Source organism: Notolepis coatsorum, assembly GCF_963971535.1.
Source record: "Notolepis coatsorum genome assembly, chromosome: 1".
Taxonomy (NCBI): domain Eukaryota; kingdom Metazoa; phylum Chordata; class Actinopteri; order Aulopiformes; family Paralepididae; genus Notolepis; species Notolepis coatsorum.
Genome location: NC_140165.1, coordinates 284,691,060 through 284,716,964, shown reverse-complemented (window position 1 = coordinate 284,716,964; position 25,905 = coordinate 284,691,060). Strand labels below are relative to the sequence as shown.

The following is a 25,905-nucleotide window of genomic DNA, read 5'->3' as shown; positions in this document are numbered from 1 at the left end:
GAACAGTCTGTTATTCAACAGAACACAGCTGGTTTCATATTCAACAGAACAGTCTGTTATTCAACAGAACACAGCTGGTTTCATATTCAACAGAACACAGCTGGTTTCATATTCAACAGAACACAGCTGGTTTCATATTCAACAGAACAGTCTTATATTCAACAGAACACAGCTGGTTTCATATTCAACAGAACACAGCTGGTTTCATATTCAACAGAACACAGCTGGTTTCATATTCAACAGAACAGTCTGATATTCAACAGAACACAGGTGGTTTCATATTCAACAGGTTTGTCAATTGACAATGTGAAGCATAACCGAACCAATAGAAACTGAAACAAAAGTAACACTTTTGATTTGGGCCATTTCAAAAACAAACTTAGATGTGAAAATGCACGAAGATACTCAGCATTCCATGGGCGGAAACAAAGCTAAGAGCCCATGCAGCCAATCATTCTATTACAGAGCAGGTGGAGAAAAATTTATGTTAAAGGAACACGCAAACATTTTGGGAAATTAGCTTATTACTGTATAACCGGACAGTGCCGGTTAGCCTTCGGGAGAGGTGTTAGTTGGACACCATTCATTATGCTAAGCTAGGCTAACGTGCAGCCAGATAGCTTTCTACTGAACGCAGAGAGGAAACTGGTATCTATCTTCTTGTCTCTCTCTGGAGAAGACGGTAAGATAATTAATTTCTCAAAATGTTGGCGTGTTCCTTTAAGCATTTTTTTTAAACTCCTTTGATTGGACGTGGGAAATAAAGTCAAACTTTCAATAATTGCCAAGACCAAGACAAGTCCAAGACAACAGTAAAGTGGACTCTGGACTTGGGAGACCAAGACCAGGATGGAGTACTACAGCCCTGCTTACTAGTAGGAACAAGCTGATGAGCATCATCTTCCTTGGTAGAATGGGTGCACATTTATTTTAGAGGGGTAGACCTCTCCCAATGAGGGCAGGCAAGTGTGAAAGACCTGAACACACACACACACACACACACACACACACACACACACACACACACACACACACACACACACACACACACACACACACACACACACACACACACACACACACACACACACACACACACACACACACACACACACACACACACACACACACACACACACACACACACACACACACACACACACACACACACACACACACAAAAGGTGGAGGAAGCCTCAGTAAAGTAGGGTATATCTTATTCACAATTAAAAGATTCTAAATGGGGACTTTGGCCTCGGCTATTAAGGCATTCTGAAGGAGGGAGTTGAAAACCTTTACTGGTATCAAAGTAACTGGCATGCAATCAATGTAGTAGACACACTGGGGCCAGGCCAATTATTTACACCAGACCTGGGCTCCGTTCCTCGTACGCAGAGAACTGCGTTAGCTGGATGAGATTGTTGACAGTGTGACATAAGCCCGGGATTTTCCATTATTTGATGCAAGCTTAAAATGTTTAGCCTAACCTGTTACCAAAGCAACAAACTCCTTCAGCTCAAACCCGCAAAAAACCCAGGTTGGATTAGATTTAATCCTATCGACAAATGTACTTCCCTCTGAAATGTCTGCGCTGTTCCTTGATAAGTGCCAATAAATCAAGGCTCTAGCATTATAATTAGACAAGCTTTTAGAGGGCAACGTGTGTTGAGAGATTGTCAAGATACTTGGGGAAATCTGACAACTTTTTGAAAGACACGGATTTAGATGTGAAGGTATTATCTGTAGGCAACTTATTGGATCTATACGTACCAAACTCTTCCTGTGAGGGAAACCTATTATTAACCATGAAACAAACACTTGGTAAAGCGTTGCACTTTTTTGCCTGAGATACATTTTCGTATACAGCTGGTAACGCAGACAATCTTGGCAAATCGTCTGAATGCCATGCCATAAAGAAGGTGCCACTCAAGGATCTTCTTTTAACTAGGCCTATAGGCCTCATCTGCCTGTGTTTGAGGAGTTAATGAGATGCCAATTAGCAAGATAATCAAGATATTAGCCACAGCTTAACACAATGGGGACAAACAACGGATATATACGTATTTCGATTCCATCCGTTGTGGACAGAAGCACGGATATATCCGTGGCAAGTTGTTTTGGCTTTTATCCCATTTTAATAACCTATTCAAGGTCGCCGAGCTGCACTGCAGATGTACCCTACTCTTTGAATTCGAGAAAGTGCAATACCGGCCAGATCCTCTTAGGGGCGCTATCGCGATAATAGAGTGTTCCCTGTGGCAGAAGTTGTCCTTTTTTTTTTGGATCTCTAATGTAGTTTTCTACTCATCTGAAGCGATAGCTATTGTCTGTTCCACGGAATACCTTTTGGAGCGCGGATTTCACTATGCAATAAGGGGATCTATCATCAGCCAATGGACATATCGATCTACCAGATGGCGATCGATAACGGGGAAATGCTCGAGGGGGATCCAACAGGCTCATGGTAAGATCTTTTTCACGTAAAGTACAACCCGATCTGGCATTGTTTTGATAGCCATCCAGGCGATCGGCCTATGTGGCTACTTAGACGAACACGGTTATTGGTAATCAATAATAAGAAACGACGTCCCCCGCCCCCCCCCCCCCCCCCTTTCATGCATACATGCTTGAGGATCATGCCGATCATATGCAGTTTGAGTTTTAACTGTAGCATCTGTATAACGGAAATGCCATTGGATATAACGTTAGAAGCTATTAGCCCTTTATCTAGCCTTCCAGGAAATGTACTAGACCAAATGCCGTATAACGCTTATATTCACGGCGCTATAAAATGAGAACGTATTGATGAAAAAAAAATTCTTTAAGCCATTTTGAAGGGACGGTTTATGGACTCAATTGACAATGAGAATGGACAGATAGCAATACTATAAAGTATAGATTTAGCTCTACAAACAGCCCCACGTCTGTTTACATTTGCTGGTCCTCTAGAGATTTATTAGACTCATCCCAGTGGCCCCGAATGTGTTAATAGCCGTGTGTGTGTGTGTGTGTGTGTGTGTGTGTGTGTGTGTGTGTGTGTGTGTGTGTGTGTGTGTGTGTGTGTGTGTGTGTGTGTGTGTGTGTGTGTGTGTGTGTGTGTATAGCCTTAGTTATGACCTTGCGTAAGTAATCGTGGTACAACCAATTTTAGTAACTGATTTAGTTACAAACTAACTAGTAGTTAGCCTACTAAGCCTCTAGTGTCAACTTTACTAGGAGACAACTTAAACATAGCTTGTGCAACCCAGTGCAAAAGCATAAATTTAGGTTCTTTAGATTTAGGGCTGGATTATACAACTCCTAGGTGCTGTCCGAGCACCTTTGCTCCATCAAAATGCTTCAATAGCGACACAATTGTCTCTCGGTTAGGGGCCAATTCTGTCCCAGTATCAACTCACATTTTGTATTGGATGACCAATTAAGCCAGAAGATGGATTTCCACCGTTTCATCATCCAGCAATGATGAGGTCCACTTCACAGCTGTGGTCATTTCCCCACTATCACACCTAGTAGGCCATCTAGTGTACAAAAATGGCTCTTATTTTGATGCATACACCAACGTTTTTATTTGTATATTACAATCATGTTGTAATGTTTTTCCTGTAAATGCTACCTTTTTGTTTATTTTATTTAAACAATTAGGTGGGGATGATGAAGACCACCATCACTGAATGTGGGGAGACACTGTGCTGGTGGTTATTTGAAATGTGTAGACTAGATTATGATAAATGCATTACCAGAAGTGAGACTGATGCCTATTGTTCCAATGTACAAAACCAGCCATCACAGCATCCTAGTTCTCAGACCTCAACAGGTTTCATCAATGTATTCATTGTACAGTAGCTAACTGCTACTACTCATCAGGGGCCTCATACAGAACCAAGCATTTCACTGTGTACAGTACATGTACTTTATACGTGACAAATAAAAACAAACTTGAACAAAAACATGAAACTTGAACTTGAACTCAATGTGCTAACTCTACTACTCATCAATGTGCTAACTGCTGCTACTCCTCGTCACTATTTGGAAAAAAAACTAAATCTGTACTTTTAAGAGTACCGACCAAATTATGTAGGTACTACGGAGTACCAATTCATGCTAGATCAATCTGTGCCAAATTTCGGTACCTTGAGAGCAGGATTTAATTTTTTAAATCAAACGGAACCAAAGGGGTTATATTTCCCTACCAAAAGCAATTTACATGTTTAGTACAAGTGTAATATACTAGAGGGAGCCTTTTCCACAAATATGTATATTACTGTCCCCCATCTCTTGGGTCTTTGGAATGACCAGATGAAGTCAGAGGAGTTTGATTTTTATTTACTGAGGATGGCCAGATAATGTTGATATTTAGACATTTAAAAACATAATACATTGTAAATGTATAGCTACATGATCATGCAATGTTAAAAAAGGGAGGGGTTTAGGAGGGGAGAAGGAGGTAGGGAGGGGTTTTATTGTCTGTTAAAACAACAAATAACAAAATGTTCTAAATAAATAAAGTTTGGACTTATTCTTTTACAACTGAAATAAAAATGTTGTTATTACAGAGCGTCTAAAGTACCGAAAAACGGTGAATGGTACCCAGCCCTACTGACAATTAGGGCTGGGTTAAAAAAAATCGATTTCCCGATTCTGAATCGATCTTCATTTGAATGAGCGATTATCGATTCATAATCCCGAGATCGATCTTTTTTCTTTTTTATCCCCCAATTTACTCATTATGCCAAGTCCCTTCCTGGTCGTTGCATGCATTGCCCCACTGTCGGTCTGGGGAGAGTGTAGACCAGGCAATTAAGTTTGCCCTCTGGCAAAATAAATTCCAAGCCATTATATGGCTGGCCAAAACTAAGACATACATTTGTGGCAGAGGCAGAAAATAAATGTGCTGCATAGGTGGCATAATAAACTGTAAACGAGCAGTTTTTTCTACTTTCCATTATATATAATAAATCTGTGGACTGACCATGTAGCAGAGTCTAATTAATTACTGATTTGACATAGGCCTACTTTTTCTTAAATAAAAAATACATTCATGTACTGTTCAGTGTTTCCCCTGAAAAAATATTCAACAGCGGTGCTGTGCTGTGCTGCACGCACGCTGCCGGAATCCATATTTGATCGTGCGCACGCTGCCGGAGAAATAACTTAAAACTACCTTAGAATTGTTCGAGATTATTCATGTTCCTGTTCATGGAGTCATGCGAGTGTGAATTTGCTAGGATGTTTTTGGTGTGTCCGCGGTGCTGACACTAGAAGTGCTCTGGAGGCCCAGGTAGCTGCATATTATTTTGTACACTGCAAAAGAATCTAGTGAAAATATCTTGTATTTGGTACAATAAGTCCAATATTGAGTAGAATTATCTTGAATTATCTTATTCCACTGGCAGATAATTTAGCAAATTTGTTCTTGATTTTGGTCAATTTAATCTTGTTTTAAGAAAATGTTAATCTTTGTAATGGCAAAAATATACCTTTAAACAACGATGTACTAATTAATCTGAATACATTGACATTTTGACTTGCAACTGTTCAACTGGTCACCTTTGCATGGAACATCCTGTCTGTATTCTGCACCCTCTGTCTGAAAACCACACAAGTGAACTGCTGACACCTGTTTCTCAAGAATAGCTCAGCTGTTTCTCGAAAATAGCTGTTTCTCGAGAATGACTGCTCTCTGAAAAATAGCAAGGGGCCTTGGTCGTTAAAACGCAAAGGTTTCCTGTGCCACTTCTGTGCATGGAAACTTTTCCCCTCTTCAGACATGACATAGGGGACAGCATATAAGTACATGCTTTCCAAATGTTATCCCACACATTCTCGCAGCACTCCTTTGTACTGTCAAGACTGTGTCCGGCCGTATTCAAATAAAGACTACAAAACATTTCTTTGATTCCAGTTTAATCTTTATTTCATCAGCTCTATCAAATCTGTTAGGGTTTGTATGCGACCCCAATAGCACAACACAGGGCGTAATTTATTATCAGGGGGAAAATGCAGCACTGTCCCTTTAACACATTGGGTGCTAACGATGAATGACGAATTATCGCTTGGTTGCCACCACTCTAATCAATGAGAGGACGAGCACATTTGCGAACGCTTAAACTATATCTTAAATTATGGCTATGGGTCTAATACACCCGTCGCTTATCAATGACTTGCTTGCAGTCAACATGTACGAAACGGATTGTTTTTTCATCAGTACATTTCCGTTTTATACCGTTTTGAATACGAGTATAGTTTTGGAAATGTCTAGAAAGAAAAAAAGATTCTGCAGTAATAGCCCTTTACTGGAATACACACAACACGTTGTCATTTTCCGGCTGATTTATGAATCGTTTTCCAATAAACGCTAGATTATCGATAGTATATGTGTATTTATGCACACTAGAGAAGCGGGCTGAAAAATCGATTATCTATGCCGTGCCTGGCCCTAACGTTATGCACACACTGTACACACACAGGAGACACGTTGTGAACGCTGTGAAAAAAAACTCTGATTAACCCAAAACTGGTCAAATAAAGTCCTTACCTCAGATCAGATGTTCTGCAAAAAGATGAATCCAATTCCTGATCGCCATTCCAAATATCGATCGCGTTTATTGATCCAACGTTATAATCCGAAACACATAATCGACGCTTCTTCCAGTGCCCTCAGTGGATGCAATAGTCTCAGGTTACATGCCTCAGAAGTCAAATGTGGACCCCGGCGTTTTTTTTCTGATGCATTCCCATCGACTCCATTCCAATGGGTGCAATACCATCCGGGAGACGATAGGGGGCGGTATTTGCCCTTTTCGAGCTCAGAGCCATTCCCAATGATAAAGTGAGGCTGGATGGATGAAAAATGAATGGATATCGCTAATAAAAGAAATAACGATTAAATAACGAGAAATCTCGTCATTGGCACTCAACGCATGGCGGCCAACAACGAGATTTCTCGTCGTTGGCACTTGGCACCCAATGTGTTAAGGGCGAACACAAAAAAGGCAACCCGAAGGTGAATACAGTAAAGTAAGTAATTAAGTAAGTAAGTATTTATAAAGCACCTTTCAAAAGGTTTATCTTTACATATGTTTCCTGAAAGGTTTATCCTTTTCATATGTTTCCTTTAAGGTATCCTTTTCATGTTCCTTTAAAAGGTTGATCTCTTTTAGGAATAACGTAAATGTTCTGAGTCTAGTCTGATTCAAGACTCACCAGAGCAACTGCCGACGGGCAACAAAAAAAACGAGGGTCCACGTAAAAAGAGAGTACACAGGTATCCTCCCAGGGAAAATGGGGAGCCACAACGACGTCTCACACCAAAAACGAGGAGCCACGGAGAGAGAGAGAGAACGCACACGCACAGGAATCCTCCCCGGGGAAAATGGGGAGTGACACGACATCTCACACCGGAGACGCGGCAGTATGCGGCACCATAATACGGCAGTAGATGGCACGCCGTCTCACACCGGAGACGCGGCAGTAGATGGTAGAATACAGATGTAGATGGCACAACGTCTCACACTGGAGACGCGGCAGTAGATGGTAGTGTACAGATGGCACGACATCTCACACCGGAGATGCGGCAGTAGATGGTAGCATACAGAACGATTATTTTTTTTGCAGTGTAGTTGTAATTAGGGTAAATGTCAAGATTAATGGCATGCCTCAACACTTAAGAAAATGTACACTATTTGTATTGAACATACAGTAGATATAGATGATTTAATAGATAATATAAATAGAAAACATAGACATAGATACATAGAACATACTAACTGTCTAACATACACAAATCATAACACTACAACAGCACGTTACACCTAAGAAGTCTCAGTGGCATTGTGCCTACATTCTGCCTTAGAGCATTTCATTTTCCTGGGCTTTTGAAAGAAAAGCTCCAGGGCTCATTGGTAGGAGAATTCACTGGTAGGGGGCCCATTGATGCTGAGACGCATAGGCCTACAAGCGGCCAGATGGTCTCCCTGCAGCCTGTTCCTCAGGTCAGTCTTCACCTGTAAATACGGAATCAATCACTAGACAATAAGTGGGGTGAGATTTGTCAAATAACAAATCTGACTACAAATTACTAGGGCTGACCACGACTAGTCGAATAGTCGACTAATCAATCGAAAGGAGCCGTAGTCGACTGCCAACCTCTTAGTCTAATGCACAATTTTTTTTATATATATATATTTGTGTCACTCTTTCCAAAAGCAAAGAGGCCTATAAGCGTGGCTAACGCTAATGGCGCGCATACCAGCAAGGCCACAGAGGCACTGAAAAAGGATTTCACCTGTCTAATGAACAATTGCATGCTTTCGCAGAGGACAAGAAGCCATCAGTCGACTCCTTCAGACATTAAGCACCCCCCACAGCCCAAATGGAATGATACAAAAAAATATATATATTTATATATATATTTCTTTTTGGGGGGGGTAGTCTAAATTCATAGCAGCAGCGGTCCTGATTCGTCGCTGCTGAATGCATATATTAAAGGTAGGGGTGCACCGATATATCGGTCGGGTATCGGTATCGGCCGATAAGTGCCTTGTTGACTGCTATCGGCCTATCGGCCGATAAGCTCAAATGTGCCGATAGCAGTCGCCGATAACTAACCATCCATTTGTGTAGCGTCAAGACAAAAAAAAAATTCACTCGCGACCTACCTGCACAACGCCCGCCGTCCGCCCCACACACACACAAGCTACTGCATCAAAGTTACTATTTATGATTAACAAGGCATTCGTTTTGTGGCATTAACGTTATATAGTTAGTGTTACACGGACAATAACATCAGCATATTATTATTACCCATAGCAGCAAGGCATTACTCCGAGTCCGTTCATAGCCGGGAGGCAGACGACTAACGTTACTGGTGAAAATGTGATTTACGTTGGAATACTCCTTTGCCAACTTGCTGTACTTTGCTTGCAGGTCTGCAGCCATTATTACTGGATTAAGAATAGCCCCAACTTTAGCCAACGTAACGTTATGGCTAAACCTTTAACATTAGTTAACCCTAGCTTTCGGTTAGCTGTTCAATGCTAATGTAATAACACAACCAAGCGAATCCATCAGAGCTCCCCATCAACACCGCTCTGTCGGGAGGATGGCATTTAAGAAAGTATCTGCTGTTAAAATGACACAAACATTCGTTTTGTGGCATTAACGTTATTATAGTTAGTTACACGTTCAATTACATCAGCATAGTATTTACCCGAAGATAGCAAGCAAGCCGTGCATAGCTCGGTTACATTCCGTTGCTCATTCCGTACCCAACTACACATTCTGCAATCTGTTAATAAAGTTTTCAACCAGACAAATGTATAGAAAGGCTTTGTTTTATTATAACATTTGTTGCAGTAAAATCATTGTGTCTCGTTTGGCCATCCTGTGGAGCGCGCTGGTCGGCGGGCACTGCCGGGCAGCTAACTTATTAGCTTGTTGTGGTTCTGAGTTTGACTCGCATTCTCACAAGCAGATCAATGGCGGCATGCCCCGAAGTAGAAAAATGAATATTCGCTTGGTGGTAAGCAGGAGGTGGGTGCTAGCGGTGTGGCGTAATTGGCCGAATCGACTGTCAATCAAAATGGTTCCATTGCATTGGTTGAAAGCTCTGGTTGAGAGAATAGTATCCCGCTGCAGGCCGCCAGAATGGTTCCATTGCATTGGTTGAAAGCTCTGGTTGAGAAAATAGTATCCCTCTGCAGGTCGCCAGACGATACTGGGAGAGGGATCAGTGATACCATAAACATATTTCTTGATGTTTCCTTTTTTAAGTAAGTAAAGAGGCCTAAAAATACAAACACACATACAAATATACAGTAGTTTCATTAAAAAAATTAAAAAAAAATTAAAAAAAAAATTAAAAAAAATATTAAAAAAAATTAAAAATACTTATTTTTTGCCACAATTATCGGTATCGGTATCGGTATCGGCCGATTGTGTTAGTTGAACAATCGGTATCGGTATCGGTGGCCAATTTTCATATCGGTGCACCCCTAATTAAAGGGAAACACTGTAACTGCTTGAGAGTCAATTCTTAATGTAAACATTGATATTTTTAACAATGAAACATGTTAGAGGGTTCCTTGAACCATTGAATCGGGAATCAAATAGAATCGGGACCTTGTGAATCGGAATCTAATCGTTTTGGGAAATCAGTGGCGATACCCAGCCCTACTGACAATACGCATTAACACTTTCAGTGCCAGCCATGCGGGGCGCTAAAGGGCTCCGTATGCCAGCGTCCACTTCAATGATATAGCTCATATTTGCAAACGCATTTTATGTCTTAAATTATGGCTATGTGTCTAATCTGGCCGTCGCTTATCAATGACTTGTTTGCAGTCAACATTGTTGAAACGGATTGTTTTTTTTAATCGGTTCATTTCCGTTTTATACCATTTTGAAAAACGCTATTTTTTTTTAAGTTTCAGGAAAATATAAAGATTCTGTGATAAACGCCCTTTACTGGAATATTCTGGAATACACAAAAAACGTTGTAATTTTTCGGCCTATTTATGAATCGTTTTCAAATAACGCTAGATTATCGATAGTATATGTGTACTTATGCACGCTATATAAGCGAGCTGAAAAATCGAATATCTTATTTCTTAACCTCTTATTACGCTGATATCTGTGAAAAAATTCTGATTATCCTAAGACTGGTAAAATAGATTCCTTACCTCAGATCAGATGTTCTCCAAAAAGATTATTCCAATTCCTGATCGCCATTCCAAATATCGATCGCGTTTATTGATCCAACGCTGAATACTGGAAATATGTATTCCACGCTGTTTTGGGGCTCAGAAATGAATCTGATCCTCTCTGGTGGCTTGCCCGAGAAGTAAAATGAGGAAGCTGGATTTCACCCCCCCCCCCCCCCCCCCCCATGTGTTTCGTTTCAATCCATTCCAAAGGGGTGCAGTACCACAGGGAGACGATAGGGGGCGGTATTTTCCCAATGGAGCTCAGAGAGAGTTTGCAGCACTAACGTGAGACTAGATTGATGAAATATGAATTAAAATCGCTAATACATTTTTAAAAAGTGAGATTTATCGTCGCTGGCACTCAACGGTCGGCATGAACTAACGATAAATCTCGTCGCTGGCACTCAATGTGTTAAGCATCGGGTATATTGCTGTGCATTGTTATGTTCATGGAGCGAGACATAATAAAATCGGTAGTGTGTGTGTGTGCTTTAAGATGCGTTCTAAAAATGTATTTCCCTAAAGGATTACTCCACCAGCACTACTTCAGTAATTCATGCAAGTACTCGATCTGGGACAACATTACTTGTGCCCATCCCCAGTTGTCATGAGTCCCCACCGTAGCATCGAATTGAATCAAAGTCTATAACGGTACAGAAATCAGTAGTAATGTTATTTGGCAATATCTGTAATCAGATCATTTGACCAGGCCCCCTGTTCACACGGGGGTCAAACACACACTTTCTTTTTCACATATAGTAAGTAAGCAGAACAACATGCAAACACACGCATAACCCAGCTAATGTTCCACTATCTCGACTCATGCTAAACAAAACTATTGGTGTTTTAGTTGCCTGTACACGGTGGTTTCACATCCACAATGGAAGCATTGTTTTGGTACTTCCTTTATGGGCAACAACGTTTCAAATCGGCATACAGTAGGTTGGTGCTACATTTTGTAATGCGTGTGCATGTGTGTGTTGCATAGTCTGTCAGTTCAGCTAGCTGTCTGTATGTATTGTGTATGTGTGTATGTGTGTATGTGTGTATGTGTGTGTGTGTGTGTGTGTGTGTGTGTGTGTGTGTGTGTGTGTGTGTGTGTGTGTGTGTGTGTGTGTGTGTGTGTGTGTGTGTGTGTGTCATGCATGCACGTGCCTCCACATTGCAGCAGGTGACATCTCACGAGATGGGGGGGGGCACACACTAGGGACTCAGAAACCAAACTTGAACACGCGGGCATAAGGAAACAACATGCCACTCACCAGACCAAACCTCAACACTTATCACTCTACATATCTGTGAGAAGAAGAACACATTGAAGAAAAAGCAGGAATTATACATGGCAGACACAACCTCCTCTCTGCTCGGGATAGACTGCGTGTAAATTTATCAATGGCTCCACTATTCTCACTATCTGAGGAGATATTCTGACCTCGAGGAAGGTGTCATGTGAACGTGATTACTGGCTTGAGGCCAGCATGGCTAGGGGGGTGGGGGGGTTGAGGAAGCTTTATTCTTCCAACTCTCTTGATTTGGACCTTAACACATTCCCGCCCGACAACGTATAAATCCGTGTTTCGAATCCATGCTTAAAGGACCAACCACGGATATCTCCGTGGCAAGGTTGTTTTAGCTTTTATTCCATTTTAATAACCTATTCAAGGTTGCCGAGCTGCACTGCAGATGTACCCTACTCTTTGAATTCGAAAAAGTTCATTACCGGCCAGATCCTCTTAGGGGCGCTGTATCGATAATGCAGTGTTCCCTGTGGCAGAAGTTGTCTTTTTTTTTCTGGGTTTCCAATGTAGTTTTCTACTCACCTGAAGCGATCCCTATAGCCTGTTGTATGGAATACGTTTTGGATCGCGGATTTCACTATACAGTAAGGGAATATCTCATCAGCCAATTGACATATCGATCTACCAGATGGCGATCGTCGATCAATAACTGGGAATTTCTGGGGGATCCAACCGGCTCATGGTAAGGTCTTTTTCACGTAAATTACATGCTGATCGGGGCTTGTTATGATACTCAACCAGCTGTGGCTACTGAGACGAACACGGTTATTGGTAATCAATAATCAGAAACGACGTCCCCCCCCCCCCCCCTTTCATGCATTCATGCTTGAGGATCGTACCGATCATATGCAGTTCGAGTTTTAACTGTAGCTTCTGTATAACCGAAATGCTATTGGATATAACGTTAGTAGCTATTAGCCCTTTATCCAGCTTTCCAGGAAATATACTAGACCAAATCCCGTATAATGCTTATATTCAAGACACTATAAAATGAGAACGTATTGATAAAAAAAAAAATCTTTAAGCCATTTTGAAGGGACAGTTTATGGTCTCAATTGACAATGAGAATTGACAGATAGCAATAATATAAAGCAGGGGTCAGCAACCTTTTTGACATGGAGCGCCTGTTTGAAATATAGTTGTAACTAGTGTGCCTCAACAATATTCCATGCATTGTACATTTATTTTCTCATAATCAGGTATTTTTTATGATAATTTTTACATTATTGTTATTATTAACAATATTATTATGATGGTTGTATCAACCGTAATCTGAGTTGGGGGGGGGGGGATGCAATGCAGACAAACAGCTGCATACAGTGCAACCATTTCACTCACATTTGCCCATTCATTTTTGGACACATCACACACCATCGGTGTGTGTACTGTACGTGTGCTGTCATAGCTCCACCTACAGGCCTAATGGAGAACACCAGGAGAACACCAGGATGTGAATGGAGGGTGAATGTGAGGTATATCGTGTAAATAAGTTTTGATTGATCGCAAGACTACACTGTAAAAAAAAAATAATAATAATAAGTTACCAGAACTTAAAAATATTGAGTTCAGTTACTGTGCATTAAGGTTTTCAGTTTTCAATCAATAATAAGTTAACAGAAAAATAAGTACACAACCACATTATTTCAACCTAATAAAACTATGTTTATTGTCATTGTTTTAAGAACACAAGTTGACTTGGTAATACTCACATTTTGAGTAAAAAAATGGCTTTTAACATGTGCAATGTTCAATGAAATAGAAAAATAAATAATACAATTTAAATAATAATGTTTTTGTTATAAGGCTCTGCAAATGTTACTGAATGATGTAGCAATGTATTTCCACCTAAAACAAGCCAGAGTCACGCCCCTCATAAAAAAACCAACCCTAAACCCCACCGTCATAGCCAACTATCGTCCTGTCTCTCTTCTCTCCTTTCTTTCTAAAACACTTGAACGTGCTGTATCCAACCAACTTACTGCTTATCTCTTACAGAATGACCTCCTAGACCCCAATCAGTCTGGCTTCCGGACTGGCCACTCGACAGAAACGGCCCTCATTGCGGTCACAGAGGCACTTCACTTAGCAAAAGCGAAGGGCCTCTCCTCTGTCCTGATTCTCCTAGATCTATCTGCAGCCTTCGACACAGTCAACCATCAGATCCTCCTCGCGGCCCTCGCAGGAATGGGAGTGGCTGGATCTGCGCTGACATGGCTGACATCATACCTCAACGACCGCTCCTACCAAGTGTCATGGAGAGGGACTCTGTCGGCCACCCGCCCCCTCCGGACGGGTGTCCCCCAGGGCTCGGTCCTAGGACCCCTTCTCTTCTCCCTCTACACTAAATCACTGGGTAACATTATCACGTCTCATGGCTTCTCATATCATTGTTATGCCGATGATACTCAACTCTTCCTCTCCTTCCCTCCCTCAGATATCCACGTCTCTGAGCGGATCTCGGCCTGTCTGTCCGACATCTCCGCCTGGATGACGACCAACCACCTCAAACTGAACCTAAGCAAAACAGAATTGCTCCACCTGCCGGCCAAATCCTCCCCCCTGACCGACCTCTCCATCACAGTCGAGAACGCAGCTGTGACCGCGTCCCCGACCGCCAAGAACCTTGGTGTTGTCCTCGACGACCAGTTGAACTTCTCTGCTCACATCGCAGCGACAACCAGAACCTGCAGATTCCTCCTGAGCAACGTCAGAAGGATACGCCCCTTCCTGACAAAAGAAGCCACCCAACTCCTCGTCCAATCAACAGTCATCTCCCGCCTCGACTACTGCAACGCACTGCTAGCTGGCCTCCCGGCCACTGCCACCAAGCCTCTTCAACTCATTCAAAACGCAGCGGCCCGCCTGATCTCAAACCTACCGAAGTCGGCCCATGTCACCCCACTTCTTAGGGACCTGCACTGGCTCCCCATTGCTGCACGTATCCGCTTCAAGGCCCTCGACCTAGCATACCGTGCGGCAAAGGGAACCGCTCCCGCCTACCTCCGGTCAATGGTCTCTAACTACACACCCTCAAGACCCCTACGCTCTGCATCTTCTGGCCGCCTCAGACCTACTCCTATCCAAGCTCCCGGAGGGTCATCAAAGAGAAGCCGCCTATTCTCAGTCCTTGCCCCACAATGGTGGAATGAACTACCCATCCCAGTTAGGACAGCCGAATCCCGTCCAATCTTTCGCCGTCGACTAAAGACTCACTTCTTCAACCATTATTTGAAATGATATAAAAAAAAATGTAAAATCTAACCCTGACTAACCTTACTGTCATGCACTTGTCCTAATAAACTAACCTACACTGTAACACGCAACACTTTGATGAACATTGTTACTCAGCTGATAGAGTTGTACCCTTCTTGCTGTCTTGTCGTACAGAACTTGTAAGTCGCTTTGGATAAAAGCGTCAGCTAAATGACTAAATGTAAATGTAAATGTAAATTGAAATAATAAACAAATAAAGGGTCTCAATTAAATATGTGGTAGTAAAAATAACCTGTGGGAGGATTTCAACAAGATAAATGTGACAACAGTGCAAAATATTTCAAAGCAAAAAGAATAAAAAAAATTATATATATATATATTTTTTTACTGCTGCCCCCTGTGCCTATGAAAATGCCCCTGTGTGCCTATGCAGGCACGCGTGCCTAGGGTTGCCTACCCCTGCTATAAAGTATAGATTTAGCTCTACAAACAGCCCCACGAACTGTGCAAGTCTGTTTACATATATGCTGGCCGTCTACAGTGATTTTAGATGCATCCAAATGGCCGCCAATGTGTTAAACTGCTTACTCCAATATTTCAACCGAAAAAACCCATCATGGCCAAAATAATAGTTCCTGTTTCTTAGTCAAATTGGCCAAGTAACCCCTAATGACGTAAGAAAGTGACAGGACATAATTTCACTGTGTATGTGAATGATGGATGAAATATGTATTACATGTGAATTGTATGTTTTGTCCTACTAATGTGAAAATTGTATTTCACTAAAAAGTTCCCTCCATAAATCTTAAGGATATGCCATCTTTTCATCTACATCATTCCATTGAGTTGTCAGGTGGAAGTGAACATAAATGAGTTCAGAGTTTGTCACACCACAGAAGAATGTGTTATTAACCACTCAGCCAAATTTTTATGATTAAAAATGTTAATAACTATTGTGAAACCCAGCTCAAAAACAGATAATCTGGCTGCTCAGACCATTTCTCAGGATTGTGGGAGCTCAGTCAGATCACGCTTGTTTGACAGCTCCCTTTCAGCTCAAGTGCCATTTTATTTTTCCATTCAATCACTAAATTGTTTTGCTATAAACTACCAAATCTCTCAAAACCTACTTGGTTAGAAAGCTTGAGTAATTACTAGCAAACTAGGTTAGACCACCCAAATCTGTGTTTTTATTTAACTGTACCTCCCGGAGTATGGCGCTAATCTTGTTAGTATTTTCCATTCACATACATTAAACGGCAAAACACATTGCTAAAACTACCAAATCTATCAAATGGACCCTACTTGGTCAGAAAGGTTGACTGATTGATTAACTACTAGCAAACTAGGTTAGACCAAACAAATCTGTGTTTTTACTTTACAATACCTCCCGGAGTATGGAGCTAATTATTACTTTTTTTGCTTTCTGTTTCGGTGCTTGCATGTCATTTTAGCCATCTTAATTGTTAGTTTCATTATGTATTGTGTGTTGAGTACTGACTTTTAATAATTTTGTTTTGCAATAATAAAAAAAAAAAAAAAAAAAAAAACTCCCGGAGTATGGAGCTAATTATTACATAGTTGAAACAGTTAGCATTAGCTTTGCTATGCTAACTTTGAAAGTACTAGTATCAACTCTCTGAGAACCATGCTAATACACTCGTTTTTATATAGTGTCAGCGGAGGGGTTATGCTCCAGTGTGTCATCGAGTCATGATTTCAGGCGCAAAGAATCCTGAACACAAAAAAAACTGAAAATCTGTTTAAATGGTCTTAACTCCTATTCAGAACTATTAACAACTATTCTCTAACATGTATAATGAATTTGACTTTATACAACTTTAACACAACACTGTCCTCGGGTGACATCACATGAGAACAAATTAAAACTCCTTAACTTGCAAATGAATGTTTGCAAGGCTGTTTACAGCTTTGGGATATGTGTGAGAGTGTGTACAAAATTAATCAGCTTAGTGTTGAAAACACGAAGCTGATTAATTTAGAAAAATACCTCTTCAAGTAGAGCTGGGCGATATTACCAAAATATCACATCATGAAGTTTTTGACAGGATAATCAGTATTTGATGGTTATTTCATTTTCCAGTACAAATTACAATTTGATGACATATTTCAGACATATATATCTTGTAATACTTGAAAGTCAATCCAAATTATTATTAGTGTGAATGTGAAACATCCCCCAAAAGTACACCTCTCTTTTTAACTATGGATGCACAAAACAGTCCAACTTAAAGGGGCACTTCACCAAAAAAGCAATGCTGATTTATTTTGCACAAAATCTCACACTTCATCTAGCCTATACATCATTTCATGTAGATGTAATTAACAACACAAGGATTCAACGTCCCAGATGACATCACTGGTGGCCCATATTCAAACTAATTTACTCTCAATAACTGTCAAACTAAATTAATGTGTGCAAAACTGTCTGAGTTTTTGGACGTGTTATGTTATGTGCAAAATAAATCAGCATTTAAGTTGGACTTATCTTTAGATAATTAGGTTTGAATAAATTGTTCATCTGAAAAATTGAAATGGACTTATAAAATGTTTTCATCTCAAGCATTCAATTATAAACTACCATAGGTGGGTAACAGTAACAGTGATCATGTTACCCACCTATGATAGTTCCAAAAGTAGGGTCCACTGACCACCTGGGGAATGGCACCCATTTTAAGAATTCACATCATGTTCTTCCTGTCCCAGGACAGTTCAGTCAGTGTTTGTGAACATGCACCACTCTCTCCTAAAGCTAGAAATCAGAGAGAACCCTCCATTCAGTGATGTCACTAGGATGTAAAACCTGGAGCTGCACCATAGACAACCATTGGTGCTCTGAGATTGTGAGGCCCTCAAATGTTTGTGTGAGCTCTTACACTCAAATTAGGTTCATATTCTAGCATTGCTAGAAGGTCTGGATCAGAATAAAATTTAGGAGGAGCTCACACAAACATTTTATGGCCTCATAAACTCTGAGCCCCATTCATTGTCTATGGAGCAGCCCCAGATTACCGATTGGAGGGTTCTCTCTCTGATTTCTAGCTTTAGGAGAGAGAGTTGCGTGTTCACAAATACTGACCGACCTCTCCTGGGACAGAGGAAGAACATGTGAATTCTTAAAATGGGTGCCATTCCCCTTTAAAGCACAGGTTCACTTTTCTTTTTTTTAACCCAGGCCCCATTTAAAGTTTGCCTGACATGATGTCGACTAGTAGCTACAGCAGGCCATACTTTCAATGATCGCTTTAGTATTGAGAAACTTAGCACTGTGCTGAATCCTCTCACCAGGCTCAAATACAGTGTGTTTTATCTTTATTTCGAACATGTAAATACAAACAATATAAAACAAAAACAAATTATTGATCTATAGCAATGAAATGGAAAATAAATGTAAATAAAAAACAAAACAAAAAAAACATAACTCAATTTACATGTTCGAAAAGGAGTAGGAAGTATACTTATTTAATCCTAAATTATTTCTTTATAATTCTGTTTGTAATAATAATAATAATAACTTTATTTGTATAGCACTTTTCATACAGAGGTTGCAGTTCAAAGTGCTTCACAACAGTAAAAAATACAGGCATAAGCGGGCATAAAAAGGATAGACAGGTAGCAAGGTATGGCAAATCACAGTGTTTCACATTAGGATCTAGCATCCCAATAGGCTCTCCGCTTACAGTTTTCAGTAACACAAATAATAAAAATAGTTTATAATGATTCAGTTTAAAAAGTCTAAAAATGATAAAATAGAACGGACATAAAAAATACAGGCATGAGCGAGCATAGCAAGGTATGGTAAATCACAGTGTTTCACATTAGGATCTAGCATCCTAATAGGCCAGGGATTAAAGCAAAAAAAAATCTCCTGACTGAAATTTTTTTCAGGCCAAGTCATATTCTTATTTTAACCTCCACTGTATTTCTTTTTAATAGCGTTGGCGTTTTAAGGGAGCCTACTTGTTTCGGTTTCGTCGATAATCCAATGTACAGTTACCCCCCCACCCCGCCTACCCAACCCTTCCCTCCCCAACCACCTCCAATGTACAGTCCCCCCCCCCTCCACCCAACCTCCTCCAATGTACAGTTTCTTCGTCAAATGTATATGCTCTCTTTTTTAGACTCTTATTGTATCACAAACAATACTGTGTAAATCTGGTACGTCATAAATGTATAGATGTAGCAGTATTATCTATCTGTATGTCATGTATGTCATATATGTTATGATGAATTGAAAATGGGGGACCCTGATGTAAAGAGGAAAGTCTTTCTCTGGTCTGCAACCCCTTGACAATTGTGTGTATTGAGCTGTACTGTATTGTACCCATTCTGCAATCCGTTATAACAATCAATCAATATTTAACCGATTGCAGAATGGGTACAATACAGTATGGCTCAATACACACAATTGTTAAGGGGATGCAGACCTGAGAAAGACGTTTGTCTTGTTTACATCATCAGGGTCCCCCATTTTCAATTCAGTGACATTTCTGACATGCATGACATTGACATCATGACATTTATGGCATAGGGACATACTACAGGTATATAGTACTGTTACATTTGTGACATATACGATATGCAAATATACAGTAATGTTACCCATAGATCCTGACAGAGAGAATATATACGGTGGGGAGGAGACTGTCTACCGATACACCTGTGTGATGTTGCTACGGAGTTAAGCTAATAAACGTATACTCACAACCACAGCAGGGGACTCACATATTGTACTGTGAAGTAACACGACAATGACAAACGTGTTGTTTCTGTTTTTCTTTTTGACATCGTTGCGGCACACGGAACAAGTTAACTCACCACTACAGCCCCCAGTAGCGCTGCCTAGCCAGTCTCTTCAAACGTCCTCTCCTCTCGAAACTTTTTGTTAGGTGGTCCCGCTTATCCTTTTCATCTGAGAACCCCGCGGTGGGTTCTCTTTTTAGTGGCCGGCTTACTCCTTCCATTTAACAGACGCTATTAAGCTAACGTTAGCTAATCGGTATATAGCAGCGAGTGCAAGCAGCGTGGTGGCTGTGACGTTGGTAAACAAGCAGTTGACGCGTGAGGCTGCAAAAAAGGCGACCCGTCTCTCGAGTCGCTGAGTGATGATGACTGCTTGGCGCGATAGGGAAAAAAAGCCCTTTTCCATATTTGGCGCCTCTGATTGGCTCAATTTGGTTTCAATCTGTATGCATCTACAAATCATGCAAATACTTCCGTCAGACTGCGAATCAAATGGACGGATCTCCCCAATCAAATTGACGGAAATCCGTCTGGAGACGGAATGCTTTAATGCATGTAATAGGCTCTCTATTCAGTAATACAAATAATCACAGTGTTTCACATTTGGATCTAGCAAATAATAAAAATAGTTTAAAATGATTCAGTTTAAAAATAGTCATCAGTAAGAAGTAAAAAGTGCGATAACCGACACATGAATTTGATAGGCAGTGTATAAGAGTAGGCAGGGTAAGAATAGTGCAGGTAAGTACAAGTTGTGTCAGGATATCCCTGATGTTTCCTCTTGCCACTAGGTGGTAGCAGATATCTATCAGTGAAATGCCTGAGCAAAAAGATAGGTTTTAAGCTGTCTTTTAAAGATGTCTAGCGAGTTGGCTTCTCTCATGTTTTGGGGTAGTTTGTTCCATAGTTTTGGGGCATAGTTGATAAAGGCTGTAATTAATTCTTTATAATTCTGTTTGTTTTAGCTTCAATAAACCACAATACATGTCCTTTTCCAAAATAGGAAGCTCACTGTATAATCGAGATGCGTCTTCATATCTTCTGCCAACCGTACACCATAACAAGTTATAATGAGGGGGGCGGCTACGTGGCATAGTGGGCAAGGCGCTCGCCACGAATGCAGAGACGCTGGGCTCGCCTGTTCGAGCCCAGCGCTCCACATTGCTTTCAGTTTAGCTGGTCGTTCATACTAATACACATTGGCCGTATTAGGGGGTGGGAAACTGATGGGTGGGGATCGGGCGTTGTGGACAGCGACTCCTACAGGTCGGTTGGTGCGCCTGCGCAGTAGAATCAGGAAGTGTCGGGGGCAGCATGAGCCTCCCACGCGTTACTCCTCGCCACTGAGAGATCGAGCTGCGCAGGTGAAAAGATGCGACTGCTGTTACCTCAAGTACCGGAGGGGACTTGTGCTATGTATGACTTAGTCCACATTGCAGCCGGCTTGTGGGAGGCAATAAACAGCGTTCGTGACAGGGGAGGGTTGGATTGGATGATGTGAAATTGGGATGGGAGAAAATATAGAAAATGGGAGAAAAAGTGGATCAAAAAAAAAAATTATAATGAGGGGCAACAGTGGCTCGGGAGGTAGAGCAGTCGTCTGGTAATCCGGAGGTTCCTGGTTCAATTCCCACTCCTCCCGGGCAGCATGTCGAAGTGTCCTCGAGCAAGACACTTTACCCTAATAATATTGCTCCTGATGAGCAGGTTGGCACCTTGCATGGTTGCCTCTGCCATCAGTGTGTGAATGTGTGAGTGAATGGGTAAAAAATAGGGATGCCCCGATCACGTTTTTTGCCACCGATACCGATCACCGATCGTCGTGAGCCATATCGGCCGATACCGATCCGATACCGATTGTTTTTTTTTAAAAAGAAATTAAAATTTATTTTATATAAAAAAAAAAAAAAATCTTTTTTATAAAATATATATATTATATAATTAGACTTGTACTTGTATTATCTGCGAGACATCGCCACCACGTTTAAGTCAAAATGCTCGCTATCTGCAAACAGCTCCACTCCCACTGTCTGTGTGTACTCTAGTAGCCTCCAGCTCCAAAAAGGATTCTCCGGCGCTGCAGCGGGACCCTATTGGTAACATTACTGTGCTTTGGTCATTTCACATTCAGCAAGCCCTCAGCTCGAATACGCATTAAATCAATGTTATAAGACATTGATATCAAGAGCTATCTGTAGCTACTGCTAGCCGGCTAGATGACGTTAAGACAGAACTTTAGTTCAATGGGACATTTAGTTTTGAACAGTAAACTAACGTCAGCTAACGCAAGCTAACGCAAGCTAACGGAGGTATGAACATGGACTACTAGACTTTCTGGATCATTTGTTGATATCAGGAGCTATCGGTAGCTAGCCGGCTAAATACCGTTAGACAATGCCTACTAAACGTGAATAGTTGACTGGGTAATTTTGTTTAAACAGTAACGATAGCTAGGTAGCTAACGTTAGCGCAGGTCGAATGCACTACAGACTCGAGCAGAGGAGCCTTCTCTCAGCCCTCTGTGTTTACAAACTCTACACGGGGCGGGCGGGGCTAGGGAGGAGGAGCAGCGGCAGTTTGCAGGTCGTGTGTGTCTGAGACAGACAGCGAGTGAGAGCTTCGCTTGATCGGTTTCCGCTATCGGCGAATATGACTCATTATCGGAATTCACAGATTGCATATTTATACTGAGTATCGGCCGATAACGATCGGTGGCCGATCGATCGGGGCATCCCTAGTAAAAAATGAATTAAATTGTAAAGTACTTTGGATAAAAGCGCTATATAAATGCAGCCATTTACCATTTTGCCATTTATAATGACTTTCATTGGCCAGTTATGCATGTACGTAGCGTAGCACAAGGCCTATGAAGCCCATTATGTTTCCTCAGTAGAACATAGAACACAGTGACACACATCTGCTTGTACTGTGAGCTTCCTATTTTGGAAAACTGGTAGGCAACTAGTAATGTCAGTATTATTTAATTGACGGAATAATGATGGAATATAGATTGATTATTTTGATAGGTGTCTCTCTCCCTCGCAGTTATCTTCCCACATATTGAACAAGCAAGGACAAGTGGAGCAGCATAATGTCATGTAATGTCAGTGTTATTATCAGTTTGGTTCATTGACAACAACTGCATCGTGACGCTGGAGGCGGGGCTTTAGGGCCCTGCTGGGCCACAGTAGAAGTTGAAGCTTTTGTTAAAAGTAGCCTACCTGGTTGTATTCGATCATAACTCTCTAACGCCGCCAGAAATCCCATATAAATGCATGTTTTCGTTCACAAACGGGCTACTGAGCTTCCACTGGGCCTGGGCCTTGGGGTAATATCAGATTTTACCTCCTGACTGACCACCATGTGCACGTCATTGTTTATAGGGCCCTTCAAACTTCGCAGCTATAACATCCTGTTTGTGTCTATGATGTCGGGATCACATGTTGCCCCCACCCCGCACTGCACTGACCCTGGTGCAGCTGTTACCACGTTATGGAATTGGTTACTGGTTACTGCAATTTGAAACTGGCCACCGTAAATGTCCAATCCCCCCCCCACCCCCACCTAATAGACAGTCTCCTCCCCACCGTATGTATTATTCTCTGTTAGGATCTATGGGTAACAGTACTGTATATTTGCATATCGTATATGTCACAAATGTAACAGTACTATACCTGTATGTGTCATGTATGTCCCTATGACCCTATGCCATAAATGGAATGATGTCATGTAGGGTCTAAGGATGGCTTAGAGTAGACGACAGAGTACAGCAACTTGCAATGGGCCTGGTCTACAAGATAAACTACACGACCAAGGTACCCATGTACATGTCAAAATACTTCCCAAAGGTCAGTGAATATCACGATCACAACACCAGAGGGAGCTCCACAAATCATGTTAAACCCAGATTCAGCTCAAACAAGGAACTAAACACGTTTCGCAATTATGCCACATCAATGTGGAACCAACGCCCTACCTAAAGCTGTAAAGGAATGTGAATCACTACCCACTTTCAAAACCACTCTCAAAGAACACCTACGGGAGACTGCAATTCGAAACTGGCCCCTGTAAATGTCCTAACCCAACCATTTACCTAATATGGTTGTCAATATTCCAATGTACAGTTTTGCTTGTTTGTACAGTGTCCCCCCCCCCAACCCCCTCCAATGTACAGTAAACTACCTAGTATGGTTGTCAATATTCCAATGTACAGTATTGCTTGTACAGTTGTACAGTGTCCCCCCCCCCAACCCCTCCTACCCAAACCCCCCCACCCAACCCTACCCAACCTCCTCCAATGTACAGTTTTTACGTCAAATGTATATACTCCCTTTTCTGGACTCTTTTTGTATAAGAAACAGTACTGTATTTGCAAATCTGGTATGTCATAAATGTATAGATGTAGCAGTACTGTCTATCTGTATGTCATATATGTCCTGATGAATTGAAAATGGGGGACCCTGATGTAAACAAGACGAAAGTCTTTCTCTGGTCTGCATCCCCTTAACAAGTGTGTGTATTGAGCTGTACTGTATTGTACCCATTCTGCAATCTGTTAATAACGTTTTCAATCAATCAATCATGTATGTTGTGTATGTCATAAATGTCACTATGAATTGAAAGTGAATGGGGGACCCTGATGTAAACAAGACAAACGTCTTTCTCTGGTCTGCATCCCCTTAACAATTGTGTGTATTGAGCCGTACTGTATTGTACCCATTCTGCAATCTGTTAAATAAAGTTTTCATTCATGGGCACCTGAATCTCCCTATGGAGATAAATACAGGTTTTCAATTCAATGACATCTGCATTTCCCCAAGGGGATTAATAATAAAGGAACTTGGTTTGACTTGACATAGCTGCCACTCACCAATTCGCAGGAAGAGCACCACACTGAACATAGACAACAACGTGGGAATCACCACACCGAAGAAGGTGGAGAGTTTCTGCGGTTGTTGTTGCTTGTTATGGTGCGAGGACCTCCGCTTGGAGACGGCCGTGTGTTGCTGCTCCAGCGACTCCCCGCCGGAGCTGGGCGGCTGCTCCGAGGACTCATTGACGCTGGTGGAGAGGCGGTAGTGGAGGAGAGGAGTCCGTTCCGTCATGATGGTGAAGCCGCTTCTGTTCGCTTCGTGGAGAACAAGCTGTCAGGTCGTCGCTATAACAGCGGAGCTTGGATATATCGAATGCCCACTCCAAAACATTGGAAGTGAAAATCAGAGCGCCCTTTTTAGCCTAACTTTATACGGACTACTACAGTTCCGGAAAGTTGCTATAACGTTACATGTAAACAAATCATACCGATCATTTCGTGACGTTCATCATCGAGTCGGGATTATCGATCAATAAAAAGACAGCGAGCCTGGCTGTCCCCCGCCCGACAGCAAATCGGTGGATAAATAAAACCATACACTTTTTCGGTGAAAAACAAAAACGCTCAAGCGATCTAAAACCCCATTTGTATGAATTCAAAACGAGCCTAAAATAATTTGTCTAACGTCCCAAGTTCAAATACCCGTCGCTTTGCCATTGTGGCGTTCGATACTTTCTATCGAACTACGGAATGTTTGTTATCATGTGACGGGTCTGGGGTTTCTCGCCTGTTGCATCCGATCATATGATCCCGTCTGTTGGGCCAATCGGCGCTCTCCGTCCCAGTACTCTCCGTCTGCTATCGAAAGCGTTACAGCTTCGGTTTACTTTACTTGTCCTGTACAGTACAGTACAGGCTGTACTTCACCAAAACAAATCATATTTATCACGCACACATTCCTATAGGCTATCCGTGGAATAATTTTGTATTTCCTGTCAAAAAAGCAGAGACAGGTCCCCCCCAATATTTTGAATGGGGTTTTCAGAATGCAGGACTCTGAATGAATGAATGAATGAATGAATGAATGAATGAATGAATGAATGAATGAATGAAT

At 41.5% G+C, this 25,905-nt stretch overlaps 1 protein-coding gene across 1 annotated transcript in view; it reads right to left on the bottom strand.

Annotated features, from left to right (window-relative positions):
- The window catches only part of LOC311225066 (solute carrier family 12 member 9), a 179,191-nt gene extending 153,619 nt beyond the window's left edge, over positions 1 to 25,572 (bottom strand). The window contains exon 1 of the mRNA XM_084310274.1: positions 24,849 to 25,572. Coding sequence (XP_084166400.1) covers positions 24,849 to 25,083 — 235 coding nt within the window. The 5' untranslated portion in view covers positions 25,084 to 25,572. The remainder of the gene's footprint in view (positions 1 to 24,848) is intronic.
- Positions 25,573 to 25,905: the final 333 nt, after the last annotated feature.